At 38.5% G+C, this 17,770-nt stretch overlaps 1 protein-coding gene across 27 annotated transcripts in view; it reads right to left on the bottom strand.

Moving 5' to 3' along the window:
- Window positions 1–17,770, bottom strand: part of CELF2 (CUGBP Elav-like family member 2) — a 785,403-nt gene that overhangs the window by 72,271 nt on the left and 695,362 nt on the right. For all 27 annotated transcript variants that reach the window (XM_073619453.1, XM_073619451.1, XM_073619452.1 and 24 more), the window contains one exon: window positions 2,657–2,791. In XM_073619453.1, coding sequence (XP_073475554.1) covers window positions 2,657–2,791 — 135 coding nt within the window. The remainder of the gene's footprint in view (window positions 1–2,656; window positions 2,792–17,770) is intronic.

Here is a 17,770-nt window from a genome sequence, read left to right as displayed (position 1 = left end):
ACTGGCATCGGACAATAAATATGAGAATGGGAAAGCTAATGGCAATGATCACAGATTTGAAAAAGAAACACCGTGTCCTGCAACTATATAATGCTTTTATATAAACCTCTAACTGCATAATTTGCATATTAACATTATTTAAAGGTGTCTATTCATACTGCACACATATGAATAAACTGGTTTCACTATATGAAGAACATACAATTGAATGGCATTAGCTATTGAACACTTCAATCACTAAGTGTGACCACCTTTTAAATTGATGTTTGTTACAGTGGTAAAGAAAATGCACTCAATACACAAGCTATTTTCAAAGGATGTTGCTGAAAACCCAGGATAATACAAAAGGAAGCTGAACAAAGATATAGCGAAACCTGCACGAATCGGCCCAGAGAATGCTTTTGATATCGACACTAAGCTTTTATTATGACAGAAGCTCTGTTAAAATAGAACTTTTTTTTAATAGAAAAAGAGTTGCAGTGAGGTGTATGGTATATTCTCTCAAAGAAATACATATCTGCAGAGGCCAAAGTTACACCTTTTTTCCAACAAAGGCCCCCGTATTCGAGAAACGTTACTTTGTTATCCAAAAGTGAGCTTATAACTGCTATTGATGAATTCTCAGCTTCAACTTAACTTCCTGTTAAAGTGAGCCAAGACCACATTATAACTTGCACAAGCAACACATCAATAACATACAATGAAGATAGGGTATGAAGCCTAGCTGCAGTAAATATGCTAGTGCTGTTATACTATTACAGTGCAACAGAGGGTGGCTGTAAGTACTGTATCTATTATTTATTTACTATTAGATACTGCCCCCTTCTTACTGTACTTTCTACTTCCACAGAATTTCTACAGGCCAAGTTAAGAATGAGATGTCAATTCATACCCTCTTCTGTACTAATATCTGTCCACCTGGCAGGAACAATCATTTTGTTGGAGGTAAGTGAACACTGAACTATTTTTGAATTTCATTTGCCGTTACTATAGCATTAGAGCATCTGAAACTCCTAGTGTTTAAAATAAAGTTTTCAATAACACAGATTTATTGGTGAAAATAATCTGTAATTGACAAGAAAATTGATTTTGGTGGCAGTATTGTTCAGTTTATAAACTGGATTTGATAAAAATCCCCTCTCCCAAATTTCATCTTGCATTGAGCCTGGCACCAACTTAGCTGGGCATTCAAAGAGATTTCATTTGGTTTAAGAAACTAGAAGTTTTATCTTTGAAGAAATACTTACAAAGTGGGCTACACATCTAAAGAGATGGATGGGAAGTAATACTATTGAAAATTTTGGACTAATCCCTTAGCCCTTTCTTTTTAGCAAGAAGATCAGCTTTTCTAGAATATCCGTGAAGTCAATAACACTACAGGGAAATTTTACCTCTCCTCCACACCTTTTTTTTATAGAGTAGGTCTCTGTGTTCCATTGGGGATGTTTCCCCAAACTTTCTGTCCTGGAGACACAATGGCTAATGAGTACAAATGTCTCCAAAGGGAGAAGAGATTGCTCTCTGGAACAGATGCCCCCATTAAATGATTTTCACTCATCTCCCATATTGATATCAACATTCAAATACATAATTCCACATTATCTTTTGTCCAGGAAACAAGGATCTCCAGGACAAACCAAGAAGGGGAATATTCCTAATGTGCACAGACAGCAAAACAACACTTAAAGGGTTAGTTCACCTTTACGAAAATTTGCTCCCCACCCACCCCCTGACCCTGCTGAACTTACCTTCCCTGAACCTTAGCTGTCAGGGCTTACGCAAGCTGCTCCACCAGTCTGGGGATTTGAAATCCCCACTCCTTTCTCCCCGTCTCTGTCCAGCACTGCAAGTATAGACCAGACAGATTCTGATTGATCAGCGCCAATAATCATTTGATGGTGCTGACCAGTTTGAACCCGTCTGGTCCATAATGGCAGCATTGGGCGGAGAGGAGAGAAAGCAGAGTGAATTTCAAATCTTCACACTGGGGGGGGGGGTGCATCTTGCGTGAGCTTTCACAGCTCAGAATCATGAGAGGTAAGTACATATGGAACTGGGGAGTGGGGGGTGAGAAGGTGGTCCAGTGTTAGGTCAATTTTACAGATTTTCTGTAAAGCTGGACTAATATTTCAAAGACTCAAACTCTTTCACACTCTATTCAAAACTAAAAAAGAAAATTTTTGCTACAAACACACCTTAATGTGCCTAATGTACACACCTGATTTTTGTGAAAAAGGCTTGTGAAGACTTGCCATTAAGACAGAGCTAGTACAATTAAATGAAAATATGCAAAATGGAGTGTGAAATGATACTGGTTCATAAACTTTGATGATAAAAATATCTAAAAAAAGACCTTATACATGCAAAAAAGGTTCTTGAATGCAAATAGTTCCTGACACAGAGGCAGTGGGAAAATTTCCAGCAATTTCAAATAGAAAGATAACCACCAACTGCATAATATGTGCGACCCAGTCTAATAAAACCACAACATCACTGAAACAGTGAGAAATGCAGACTATTACAATGCATTTGGTGAATTAAAGAACCTCATGATTATGCCCATGGTTATTACTAAAGAAAAAAATTTGGTGACATTAATGTTTCTGTGAACATCCTGGTAGAATGTTCCATGTGACAAATAAAGTATACTTCTCACCCGGGCTTGTTAGCGCTCCCAGTGCGCTAGTCGTTGTGGAAAGAGGGTTTGCATTGGTGGTGGTAGCTGAGGTTTGGGCTGCGGCTGCTGCAGCTGCTAAAGTAGCCAAATTCTGTAATTGCAAAGCATTCATGCCTGTGTGAGAGAGACAAAAGAGACCTTCAGGGACAATTTTATGAAAATAATTATCTAGCTTTTTTTATACAATTGTCATGCCTCATGCAGTAAATGTAAGGGCTTATCGCTGTAAAACAAGCAAGGTCCTCAATTCATTTTGAAATAAACAGGGTAAGATACAAAAATGTATTTAAAAAATGTGTAACCACTTCAGCCCCGGAAGATTTCACCCCCATTAATGACCAGAGCATTTTTTGCGATTCAGCACTGCGTTGCATTAACTGACAATTGCGCGGTCGTGCGACGTTGTACCCAAACAAAATTGACGTCCTTTTTTCTCCACAAATAGAGATTTCTTTTGGTAGTATTTGATCACCTCCGCGTTTTTTTTTTTGTGGTGCTATAAACAAAAAAAGACTGACAATTTTGAAAAAAATGCAAATTTTTTTACTTTTTGCTATAATAAATATCCCCAAAAAGTAAAAAAAAATAAAAAAATTTTTTTTTTCTTAGTTTAGGCCGATATGTATTCTTCTACATATTTTTGGTAAAAAAAAATCACACGTGTATATTGATTGGCTTGCGCAAAAGTTATAGCGTCTACATAATAAGGGATAGATTTATGTCATTTTTATTATTATTTTTTTTTATTAGTAATGGCAGTGATCTGCAATTTTTATTGGGACTGCGACATGTAGTGGACAGATCTGACACTTTTGACACTATTTTGGGACCATTGACAGCGATCAGAGCTAAAAATAGCCACTGATTACTGTGTAAATGTCACTGGCAGGGAAGGGAGATCAAGGGGTTAAATGTGTTCCCTCAGCATGTTCTAACTGTAGGGGGGATGGGCTACCTAGGACATGACAAAGATCGCTGCTCCTGATGACAGGGAGCAGTAGATCCCTATCATGTCACTACTAAGAACAGGGAAATACCTTGTCCTTGCCGCGATCGTGGGCCATCGGCAGACATTGAGTCTGTGGGAACCGCGGGCATGCTCTCACGGCATGCGGTGGGCACGCACCCGCTGGCCCGGGATTATGAAGGGACATACGGGTACGCCCTTTTGTGCACTCGTGCCATTCGTACATCGGCGTGCGGCGGCTGAAAAGCTGCCAAAAAATAAAAAGGCAACTAAAACTGCAAATAGTGTAAATTTTTAGAATGATATTACTTTTAATCATATGACTAATATGAGATACGTAAGGACATATTCAAAGAGTGGCAAAAGATCACAATTATGATCATCTGCCTGTCAAGTCATTTGTTAGAGTTGTAAATTGCATTCATTACTCTCACATTCACTTGATCTAACTTCCGTGTGACATCCCTGATGCTATATTGAAATCCTGACATCCTGCACCTTCCTAAGTTGCCCCATATTCCCCCCAAATGTTTAGCTGCCAACTATGATTTTAGCTTTTAAAGTCATCAAGATTTCACTGGAGGAGAAAGTAGTCTTTCCTACAGTTCAGAAACTTTACCATTTTAGCTTGGGGGGGTCGGTGCTATAAGGGGAGCTCTTCCTTGAGTATGGCTACAGACAAGAGGCATATTGTACGAAAAGGGATAACTTCTGGAGGCACATAATGTTGGAGGGTAACTTCAGACAAATGCATGTGGATTAAACTACTTGGGACTCACTGTACCAATGCAGACATTCAATATTGTACTGATGGACAACTTCAAAAGGGACACTGTACGAAGCAGCGACATCTGGAGGAACATTATATTGAGTAGGCAAGTTGTGTTCTATTTTTTATTCTTCACATTTACTCATAGTATTTAAAATTCCACCAGTTCATATAACATGGCAGCAGTCTTTAACAGCTTATTGTAATATACTGGTGGTCATTGAGAATCTTTTGTAACGTGGAAGCAGGTTTTAGCAGTATCCTGTCACAGGGCGGAATGTCCTTTAAATCCAAAGTAGTCTCATGTAAAATTAAAGTGGTAGAATTGTTTTGTTGGTGGAGGTTAGTAAAAATGTATTATGTTATTGAAAAGCTAAAATGAACTGAAATGTTTGTGATTGACACATTTTTCCGCATATTGTTAACATGTTATCATGCTCTTTTTGTTTTAGTCACTCTTGTTAAACCCCATCTATTTAGTCACGTGCACTCTAATGCCCCGTACACACGGTCGGATTTTCCAATGGAAAATGTCCGATCGGAGCGTGTTGTCGGAAATTCCGACCGTGTGTGGGCTCCATCGGACATTTTCCATCGGATTTTCCGACACACAAAGTTGGAGAGCAGGAGATAAAATTTTCCGACAACAAAATCCGTTGTCGGAAATTCCGATCGTGTGTACACAAATCCGACGGACAAAGTGCCACGCATGCTCAGAGTAAATAAAGAGATGAAAGCTATTGGCCACTGCCCCGTTTATAGTCCCGATGTACATGTTTTACGTCACCGCGTTTAGAACGATCGGATTTTCCGACAACTTTATGTGACCGTGTGTATGCAAGACAAGTTTGAGCCAACATCCGTCGGAAAAAATCCTAGGATTTTGTTGTCGGAATGTCCGAACAAAGTCCGACCGTGTGTACGCCCTATTATAGTTACACCCATGTTTTGCTGTATCAATGACTTGTACAACTAGGTCGTCCCTGTTTCAGATTGTGGATAGATGGGATGTAGGAATGCACTGATTGCAATGTGTGCAGGAGTTATTTCTTGACAAGGGCATCCAACAATTTGTCATTATTATATTATTATACATTATGGCCTTGTGTATTACTAATCTATTCAAGTACACACACAAAAAAAAGAAAATTAGGTCCATTCATCTCCCTTAGGATATGCCTCTAATCTGTCTACATACATATAGCAAAATTTCCAATCTGCTTTATTTGCAAATAGCCATTTTTTTTTTTCATACGAGGGAAATTTTCTTTTACAGGTTGTTTGAAAAACTGTAGACAACAAATACAGGGTTTTATTTTATTAAATGACTATTAGCAGGCAAGCATAAATACATTTAATTTGTTTTCTATGTTTATTTCTGGTTATTACACATCACAGTTCTTAGTAACATGCTATTAAAGACTATTTTTTCCATTCTATGTCTAAATGAAACTGTATTTATATTGTTTACCTCATTTAATTACTTTAGAATTAGGTACTAAAATAACATTTTGCTTATATTTAATACATTTATCTTTTGGCATATACACATATTTTAATTTTTTTTTCTTATTAAACAGTGAGATTTATTAATTAAAAATTATTATTTTTTTAGGGTTGGCATTTACTTCACCTAAGGTGTTTTTTGTCTTATTGTTCATATCCATTATCATAAATCTACATATCAATAAGTGAGAACAGATGTCACTTGTTACAAGTGCTTGCCAATCAAGCCTGTTAAAAAGTGACAGATGGGTGGTTATAAAAACATTCTCACAAGGCCTATTAGCACTTTCACAGAAAAATTTTGTGGTGAGCCTGTACATTCACAGATGTCTTCCTGTGAAAATGGGGGCTTGTTTACAAGTGTGATATGTGCATTTCTCCATATCAGATGCATGCTCTTGGAGATTTGAAAACCGTTACCAGTCCAGTTTTTACATTCACAGTGATATCTGAGACCTTTCTTAGACATAATAGCTGAAGAGCTACATCTGTTTTTAATATATCTTTCATGTCAATCTGCTAAATGTCTTAGGGTATAAATAACTGAATCCTTTGATTCTGGTGTGTAGAATTCAGTGCATATTTTTTTATCTTTAATAAAAAAAAGACAGTTTGTTGGACATTTTTGGATTTGAAATGCTATCGTTGTTGCATTGTGATGGTATACACTTTGCCTAAGGTTTAGTACTGGAGCCATGGATTAATTAAAATAAACATGATTTTTTTTACACTGCATACATTTCTAAACCAATGATATACAGTATACACACACACACACACACACACACACACACACACACACACACACACACATATATATATATATATATATATATATATATATATATATATATATATATATATATATACACATATATAAAAAATCCCATGACACAGGTGTCACAGATTAAAAAAAATGCTAGAAGCTGGAATAATTTGTTAAAAACAAATTTTCAAGTCTCTTTTGCAAAAAAAAAAAAAAACACCTTCCTCTTTCATGTATTATTTTTTTATACACTTCTGCTGTGTATATGCGGTTCTGTATGTGATTTCACAATATCTGTAAGATGCTAAAAACTGAGTTAGGTGGCTAGGTAAAGTAACTCCAGTAGGCATTCACAGGAGTTAGATCATCAGTAGTTATCCAGTGGCTGATGAGGGAACATGCTAGATGGGGAAGAAAGACTAGAAGAGATTAACAGCAGTTAAAAGAGCTGGAAAACAGTAAATTAATCAGCAATTCTGCTATAAAATGCAAGTATGCTGTGCACACTTACACATTATCGCAAGAGCTCTTCCAGTCCCATAAACTGCAATTCCACTTTACGTGTTTTCTTAAAGAAAAGCTTCCTGCTATCAGTCACATATAAGGACCTGAGATTGGAAATCTTGTAACACTATCATCTGTCAGAAAAGCTTGATGTCCAAGAATACTTGTGAAATGATATAAGCTGCTGTAGGCTGCTAAGGTACAATCAATTCTATTTTCCATGTGTGATGCTACTCCTTATACATCAAAGCTACTTTTTGTACAGGTTGGTGATGTAATAGATCGATTTTGGGAGAATGTGTGAAGCCACCGCCAGCTGAGTTTATGGAGCGCTACCTGCAACTTCTGTTGTCATCTGTGTATAGTTACTTGGGTCCTAACTGTTGCAGTTCTAGTGAATGTTACTGGTGATCTTCTATAAGTGTTATAAAACAGAAACCCCCCTATCAAGGAGGGCATGTAACCAGTGTGCTATAATAAGAAAAGGTTATTGATATTCTGCTGTGTATATCATTGTTGCCATGGGAGTCATAGAAAAGTTTATTTGTTAAAGGAACCTTGACCAAAAGGAATGCACACATGTTCTCTAGATGTATTTGAATCTACATAATGGTATATGCAAACAGATCACTAGGATATATTTCCTGTGCATACATGAACAATGCCACAAAATGCTTTATATTTATATGATTGTCTAAATTGTTCTAAATACAGGGGTCTTACCATTCTATTCAAAGCCATTTCACTTAGTTATTTCCCATATAAGGCTTATCAGCTGTATGAAGAATGTTTGTAAATGGGTTAGTGGCACCAGTTATGTATTACCCTTGTTAAGCTCTGTTCTCCTGGAAGTCAGACTTTATATAAAGTGCTTGTGCTTTGTTATCAAAGTCTCCCAGCTGCAAAACTGAAGGAAACAGCACAACAGGTGTTATAAATAAAACATCAGGCTAGCGCCACACTGATCCTTATTCAATATGAGAAGTAAAGCTAATATACTGGGTTTTTTTTTTGTTAACAACCGTTGACAGCAATGGGAATTATGAGCAAGTCGACTAGATAGTAATGACCAGCGTGTGTTCACCCAATAGAAAACACTCAAACCAAGAGCAAAACGGAGCAAATTTCTATTTTTTTGTGTTTTGTAAAAAGAGTTAGCAAACAAACTTGATATTTAACACTTTGAGGCAGCGTTGGTAAAGCGGAAATCATTATTTTGGAGTTTAATGATAGTCCAAGTAACAGTTCATTAAAAATCTAATTAAGAGAATGATTATATGAATCTACTTTAGAGAATGAATATCATTGCATTAACTTATTCTCCCAGCCATTCCACATTAATGCTAGTCATAGATGAATTGATGTCTCCCCTAGAAAAATGGGTGGGGAGGTGTGCTTATTTTTGGCAAGCATGGGTTCCCCCCCTTTTCTTGGGAACATGACTGACAATTTGATACTGCAAGTGCATTTATCAACTTATGCCCTTGCCAATGAAAACTGGTATTGACCGGAGCAAGCCATAACATGTCTGAGTGATAATACATTTTACCGTTTACCTTGTGATAGTTGGAAGCATTTTTTATCACTACCCACTGTAGCCCTCCTTAGCCAGACATATTTATTGCTCATTGGTAACAGATTTAGCTACTTGTTTCAAAGCAGACACCTTTACAGTAAATTTATTTCAACTGAGACACTAGTCAAAAAGTGCCTAAATCTCCTCTCAGCAAGAGTTTAAAATATCTCATGTTGCCTCTGTCTAAGGGTTAAGATACATGTATCAATTTTGCTCACAGCTCCTGTGGTCACTGGCTGTGGTCCTTCCCCCTTGCATGTATTGAACCTTACTACTGTTTGGTGAGGTCACATATTATATTAATGGGTCAATAGTAAGGGAGATGAGGGGGAGCAGGCTAAAAGTGTTGGTTGCTGTTTTCCAAAATATTGTATTCACCAGTTTTGAAGACACAAAACACAAAATAAATGGCACAGACACAAACAAAGCATTTTGGTTTATGTAGTAAACATGCCTAGGAGCATACAGACCCTTATGCTATGGAGACAAAGTAGCTGCTTTGTAAAAGTACAGACACCAACATTGGAGGCCTAACTCCTCAGATCAAAATTAGGTAGTCTATTCACACCTGGATGGACATTCCTTTGAGGCAGCTATAAATAGGAAAGGGGAAGCGCCAGTGCGAACCACACACAATGCCAACCTAACATCTTTACCCTTGGTGTTGCACAAAGATTTATACCTTCAATTGGTTCATGCTATCATCCATGTTTTTTTCAAAACATTGTCATTTTAACAATTTATGTGCCAGGGCTCGGATGTGATCTCTGTGTGTCTAGTTGTGGCTCTTTTTGCTGTGCCATCTGAGATTCTGGACAGCTCCCTGTCTGACCCCTTAGGACAATCTCGCCTTGCCTCTTGTTTCTGGTGAACCTTGAATTCTTTGCTCATCCTTCCTAATTTAAGCCATGTCTCTGCACATGTTGTTTGCCAGATGACTATGCTACCTCCAGCCGATATCTTGCACTTTGCATACCTGCAGCTGTCCTTATCTCCACTACCATTCATTATTGACCTTTGGCTTGTTCCTCGACTGTGCCCCTGCTTGATCCCAACCTGCAACCACTTGTTACCGACCTTTGGCTTGTTAACTGGCTATGCTTCTACTTGATCCCCACCTGCTATATCTGCAACTGGACCCCAGCCTGCTCACCTCATGATGGGGTGATCCTGAGAACCGCGGCAACACCCATCTCCACCAACAGGAGCTTGTGTGAATACCGGTTAGTACTTAGATCCAACACCAGGGTAGCCTGCTTGTGTACTCATCCTGCTGGTCAATGGGAGCGTCTTTACTGTTATAGCTACAGGTTTACAAGCCTGACCCCTGATCATGACATTATGTCTCACACATAGCATAGCATCTACAATTACACCCCAAAACACATTCTGCTACTCCTTCTGAGCATTGAGATAAAACATACAGTATGTGATACTTTTTTGCTACCTAGTGAAATAGAGGAGCTCAAAATCCAAGTAGCCCTTTCAGGCTCTCAAGGGGCATAGATTACACATTTGATTTCATAACTACCCATCACATTTTTGGAGACTCTAAAGTGCTAGGACAGTGGAAACACCTGCAAAAAAGTAGACTTCCCCAGGTATTTGCTAAGAGATATGATTAATATTTTGAAGATTGAATTTTTGCCACAAGTTTTTGGAGAAAGGAGAAAAAAAATGAAAATGTATTTTACCCCACTGAGCTACTTTTTAATAAGATATTTTTTTTTACACATAGCAACGCACATTCTACTCCATCTAAGTGTGGGGATACCACTTTTGTGAGACTTTTTTAATGTTTTAAATTATTATGTACCTGACATTTTATCTTGTAATACAGTGATAAGCTTCTGTGTGACATATGTTTGTTTTATACATTTGTTATATCACACGGTGCCTCTGTGTGGCATAACAAATACAACCCTTTATTAATCTATCACAGATTAATAAAGTGTCAAAAAGAAAGAAGTTCAAATGTGTGTATTTATAAATGCAACACTGAAAACACTGGCTCTGGTGGCAGTCATCAACACTGGAAACACTAACACTGGCTATGATCAGCAACACTGGGAACGCTGGCATTGGCTATGATCAGCAACACTGGAAACACTGGTACAGGCTGTATATTCTGTGCAATCTAACACCTAAGACTAATAGTATAGTGAGTAGTGGTAGTGACAGAAGCAGTCATTTATGCAGTAGCCAGGTTGTAAAGGACTGTAGGGACAATAGTAATGTATGCCTTGACTTATTCCATCTTTGGATCCATCTCTGCATATATGGCATTTTTGGAGGTTACCCTGTCTGCTTGAGCTGAAGGGATAACACTTGGGAAGTGTCTTTCAAGAAGCCTACTGACTGCATTAGATTGATGCCTTTCAGGAGCAGGCACCTCCTTGTAAATTAGGGCTGTTATGATTTCTTGATAATATAGAAAGGTCTTCCTGCAAATTTAAAAATGATATATGAATTGCAGCCGGCCAATTGAAATAAATAGATGAACATGTTTTTGAACTAGTATCTTAAACTTTGAGTTACTAGATAGGGCTTCATCATCTAGTCATAGATAACCCCTCTATAATCCCCCAATATAAAAGATACTGTTAATGCTGCTCCACTACAGTTTAAACTGTAATTCATACTCACACTCCTGCAGTACCAGGTCCTCCAGCTGCTAGTAATCATACACTGCAATGCAACTCACACACCCATAGTCTGAGGACTTAAAGGGTAATTAAAGGTTAAAAAAAACAAACATGTTATACTTACCTCCTCTGTGCAGTTGGTTTTGCACAGAGTGGCCCCGATCCTCCTCTTCTGGGGTCCCTCAGCGGTGCTCCTGGCTCCTCCTGTTCCCCAGTGCCCCGTTGGAGAGCCGCTCCCCCTCGGAGCACTCGTGCGGGCACACACAGACAGCAGGACTCGGCCATGATCCCTGCGTCATTGGATTTGATTGACAGCAACGGGAGCCAATGGCTGCACTGCTATCAATCTATCCAATCAGGACCGGAGACACCGGCTGGAGCTGTAAAGACCGGGTTTGGGTAAATAAAAGGGGGACTCTGGGGGGCAGCTGCAGCACAGGAGGTTTTATCCTTAATGCATAGAATGCATTAAGATGAAAAACCTTGAGGGTTTACAAGCCCTTTAAAACAGGATTGCTATCCCTGATGAAGAAGGTTTTTTATCCTTTAAAATGCATTTGGTTGAAAGAACCTAGTGGTTGGATCAACATATGATCTAGGTGGAGTCGGCCCTTAATGAGAAACCAACATTGGGGATTTCTCTAAGTGTTACGCCTGATGAATCTGACATATGAGTGCATTTGATTACTTTTTATCAATACATTTGTATGCTTTTCTGCACAAGGAGGAAGTGGTGTTTTTATGCTATTATAGAATGGTGGTGGAATTCTTTTTAACCTCATGCAGCCAGCTAACAGCATTGACCAGCTGGACTGAGAACGAAGCCTGCCTTTGAAGTGAGTGGGTGAGGGACAAATCAATACAGACATTTTTCTGGGATGTATTAACTTCTATTTTTTTTTTTTTTAGGAAAATGATGAGCAGCCTAATTTTGTGGAGTATATGCTGGTTCACTTCTGAGAGGGCACAAACAATTATTACTAAAATGCAAAAAAATTCATTATGATTTGTTATTGAATCCTGGGCATGACTGAAGAATATAAACATGTGGTAGATTGAGTGTGTGGACCAAAATGATTAGAGTCAGGCCAATTTATTCTGAAAGGGGTTATCATAACTGGAATTTGGATTAGTGGCATAAAGGTTACATTGTTCTACAATTAAATTTAATAGTTCTTTGATGAAAAACCAAAACATTGTATAGACTCTAACATGAAAAATAAGCAAAGCAGAGCCTTTTATAGTGTTTACTAGCCTCAGTTCAAATCACCAAGTGTCACCCATGGATAACCTACAATGATCATCTGAATATAGATGGTACCCTACTCTCTGTGTGATCATTCCTGCAGTCTGCTATCGATAGGCTTAGCTTGTGCTCCACACGGGATGGCTTTCCACTACTGACTGCTCCTCCTCCTTTTCTCCCCCACTTAGGAAAGTTCTCTCACCTCTTTTGTCCCTCCTCGACCGTTCTCCCTCTACCTATACCCAACCTTGCCTCCCTATCCCCCCTCCCTTCCCCACTTTTATACTTTCCTCATGCACTGAGGGGCACTCCCCCTCCCTATTTCATGAGAGATGTCTGGTTGTGGAGCCTCAGGGGTTCAATATTCCTATAAACGTTCCTTTTGCTTATGGTCCTTGTTGTCACAACCAATTGACACTTGTCTGCCAAACCTTGCCTCTGTTTCATTGCCTTTATCGCACGTCTTCTCTTGAAGTGTTCATGTGTACACTGTATATACACCTAATAAATCCTGTGTGAAACAAAGCACCAAGTGTGATTTCTCTCTCCTGCTATCTGTATGAGTCACTGATAATAGTCTATGCTGACACAACAGCATTGCAGGACATAGCTTACCCCCCACCCTCCACAGCACACAGCAGCTTACCTGACGGCCTCAGCTGTGTATATTTCCCTATGATTCAGTGTAAAGGGGGTGTGTCCATTGCCTCCACTTGGTTTTCAGATTTCACTAAGCTCTGTGCTCTAGTTGTGCATTGTGTGTGATGTCACATCCCCACCCCCTGCCTTTTACTGCTGAGAAATAGCCTTTATCTGAGTGTTTTAGAAGGCTGTAGAGAAGACCTGCAGATAAACAGATGTAACATATGTAGGAAGATTTGTTTAATCTCTGTATATCACCTTAAGATAGTCACTTCAGTAGTACGTATATGTAAAAGTGCAACCACTTTAAAGCCATTTTACTACCTGAAAATAATATGTAATTCATTTAATGTCCATAACCTGGGCACAGGTGCAATTTCATGGAATGTACTATTTTAATATTTTTATGTTCAATGCATAGATAGTTTGTTACTACATTTTAAAAAGTGACTTAAATATAATGCAAAATCCACCATGCCATTCCTCAAAAAAGAGGGTAAAGCTATGAAACTACTGTTGCTGTGAATATGTAGATCACTGTGTTATCAAACTTAAGAGATGTGTTAATTTTCCCAAAAGTTCTTTTACTGGACAGTTTGCAGGCAGGTTAACAGAGATGAACCCAGAGGTCAGTGAATTCAAGTTCATAGCAACAAAGTGAAACAAAAGGCAACAGAACAGACCTTGTTCTATTTCTCCTAGGTAGGACTTTCACTTTTGGACTTTTGCTGATGGATTCACTTTAAAGATTGAGAAATATCTGCTGTGCTGGCCCTCTTTTATGGTTTATTCATAATTATAAGCATTCACATTTAATCAGCAGATGCTAAATAATGAGTGGATAGGTAAAAAGTCAAATGAAAGCTGATGCTGATGGAATGGGAAAAGAAGGCAGAGCCTATAAATTTACTATTATTTTAGATGGAGCATCTCCCTAGCGAATACAAAGTTCTGTATTTGCAAGTGTCTGCAGACACTTATATCAGCCAAGAATCTAAACTGTAAGAAGAACTGAAGATTGTAGTAGGAGCATGGAATGCAATGGGATTGATTTACTAATAATATAGGAATGGAGCATGGTTACTTTGCAAAGTATATGCTAACTTGAAGTGTGCGCTCATTTAGCCTAGTGAATCAGGTGAAGTTGTGTTTACTTCAATCATCCAATCATGTGCAAGATTTTAGTTTCCTTTGCATGTGTTTATTTAAAGTGAACACATATTTACCATATTTAGTAAGCTAATCCCTAATGTTGTAAAGCATTGCGCAAACTGTCAGCGCTATATAAATCCTGTATAATAATAATAAGTGAACATATCCTTTGCAATGTGAACATCCACTTTGCGAAGTGAACAGCCTATAGCAAATCGACCCCAATATTTGAAAATCATAGAAGGATAGAGTAAAATATTTAAATGTGATCCATTTTGATTTACATATCACTGTGCATAAAATGCCGGTAATATATGAAGAATGTTAACTAGTCCTTTTTGGTTGTATCCTGTTATGGCCACAGGAAACATTTTAAATAAGCTTTATTCATTCTTGAGCCATGTGGTCTGTCTTTACTCATATACTAGATAAAAACAAATATGGAAAAAAATAGGAAAAAATACCAACAGCCAGCAGGTGTTAAGATGAGAAAATAATTCAGTGATCTTTACATCTCCAGGCCAATTTATATTGTCAGGCAGCAGGTTTAGATTACTCAAAGATACCAGTGTAATAATGAGTTGCTGTACCAACTGATCACAGAATATCTGTGGGGAGAAACTTGTACCAGTAAAAATATTGAAAGTCTTATTGGAACTGAAGTTAGAATCTAGAAAACAATAAAACGCACAGATGAGAAACCCTCAAGTGATAAACTCTCGCTTCCAACAGGAAACTCCCATTAGAGAACAGTCATGCACATTTAAACAAGCATCCTCTTACCCTGGATAGCTAGATATTAGCTGTAGTGCACTTGTATATCTGTGACCATCAAAGTGTTATACTCTTGCATATACTGGTGGTAGGACTATCGAAGTATGCAAATAATAAATGCAAAATATTATTATTAAAAATATATTACACTGTAATGTCGTTTTTTTCACGGAAAAAGCTGTGCTCATGCTACTGCCAGTAGAGTGCAAACATCAAGTGTGACCTACAGTATATATTTATTTAGCTTCACCAACACAATGGGGTTGATTTATTAAAACTGCAGAGTGCAAAAATCTGGTGCAGCTCTGTATAGAAACCAATCAGCTTCCAGGTTTTTCCGTCAAAGCTTATTTGAACAAGCTAAAGTTAGAAGCTGATTGGCTATCATGCAGAACTACACCAGAATTTGCACTCTCCAGTTTTAGTAAATCGAGCTCACTGAGTCATATAAATTTGGTAAAATATACTACTAAATTATCTATATATATTTTTTATTATGTGAAAAGATGTATTTCCTCTGATACAGCTGTTTATTGTAACCTTTATGTGCTCTTTATACAAAGGAGAGGCTTTATTTTTCTTGAATAGCCATCTTGTTATGTGTATAAAATCTAGCCTAAGGTGATATTATGATTATGTTAATGGGATAACTCTGTTGTGAAAAAAAAACACATTTAACAAGGCTTTCTCTTGTTTCCAGTTCTGGGAGTTGTGTTTCACCTGATGTATTTGGGAATGACACATGGTGGACATTAACTGCTTCTGAACCACCCGCATTTACTGCGTGTGGGCAGCACAGGCAGGCTAGATCAGGTACATCATCCAGCATGTTCTGGGTTAGGGGCATGCTGCTGTGACTGCTGTGTCCACCAGACACAGCGTATTACAATTACAAGTAACTGGGTACTGGTTATCTATTCATAAACAGTTGCTTACAGTTGTGATATGTGATTTACAAACTGTGAACTACCTGTACCATATGATTAGATGTAGCCAATCACAGATCACAACCAAAAGCAAGCTGTTCATGAATGTTAACCCATTCATGACAGCTAAAACTATTGCTTATACAATAATCAACATTGTATTAGCAATAACAGTCTAAAAAAAAATACTTGACTCCCCCCCCCCCCAAGAGTAGTACAGTGTCACTTTGGTGACACTGAACTACTCCAATGCTGTACTGCACTGGTAACAGTATGTAAAAAAAAATTGTGACTAAATCCTAAATTGTTTTTAATTTCTTCAATTTCTATACAATTGTGACAAAACAAAATAAAACTTCAAAAAACTCACATGCCTCTTACTAAATACCTCAGACTGTCTACTTTGCAAAAATGGGTCAATGGGGTATTTGTACTTGTGGCATTTTAAGTTCCTTAAGAAATGAGATGTACAGTACATCAGGAACGATCAATTTTCAAATATACCGTATATACTCGAGTACAAGTCGAATTTTTCAGCCCATTTTTTGGCCTGAAAAAAGCCACTTCGACTTATGCTCGAGTCATTTAACTAAAAATCCAAGTAATGGAGGAAAAAAGGGGGCGGGGTTGTGCCTCTGGGTTCGCCGATGCCGTCACTAGTTTGCTGGGACTGCGGGTTTCCCCAGCAACCAGTGACGCTGCATGCGTGCGCCCGCCCCCTGCTCCTCACCGCAGACGAAGATGAGCTCGCACTCAGCTCGCACTCACTGGCTGCGAGTAGGGGTGTGACGTCCCATGCGCGCCCCGCCCCCCTGCTACTCACGGTTCCCGGGTGCCGGCTTAGGCTCGTGCAGCTTCCGCAATCCACCCCTCCTGCATTCAAGGTATGTGGGCCAACTAGTAATCACTAATGGCTGGGCATATTTTATTTTGTTAAAGGTCACGCTGATGGGCACTTTTTTTATGCTAAGGGGCACGTTGATGGACAAATTTTATTTTAAGGGGAACGCTGATGGGTATATTTTTAATGTGCACACTGATGGGCATATTTTCTTAAGGGGCACACTGATGGACACATTTTGTTGTGCCCATCAGAGTGCCCTTTAACATAAAATGTACCCATGAGCATGCACATTAAAAATATACCCATCAGGGTGCCCCTTAAAATAAAATGTGCCCATCAGAGTGCCCCTTAACATAAAAGGTACCTATCAGCATGACCCTTATTTTATGTTAAGGGGCACTCTGATGGGCATATTTTATTTTAAGAGCAACACTGATGGGCACATTTTGTATTAAGGGGCACTTTGATGGGCAGTTTTTACATTAGGGGGCACGTTTTGTTGTGCCCATCAGAGTGCCCCTAATATAAAATGTGCCCATCAGGGTGCCCCTTAACATACAATTTGCCCATCAGAGTGTCCCTTAATATAAAATGTGTCCATGGGCAAATTTTATGTTAAGGGACATGCTGTTGGAAATTTACCGGTAGCTGCTGCATTTCCCACCCTAGTTTTATACTCGAGTCAATAAGTTTTTCCCATTTTTTTTGTGGTAAATTAGGGCCTCGACTTATACTCGGATTGACTTATACTCGAGTATATACGGTATATGGCATAG

This window comes from Aquarana catesbeiana, linkage group LG03 (genome assembly GCF_042186555.1).
Source record: "Aquarana catesbeiana isolate 2022-GZ linkage group LG03, ASM4218655v1, whole genome shotgun sequence".
Taxonomy (NCBI): domain Eukaryota; kingdom Metazoa; phylum Chordata; class Amphibia; order Anura; family Ranidae; genus Aquarana; species Aquarana catesbeiana.
This window is presented reverse-complemented; position numbering and strand designations above follow the sequence as displayed.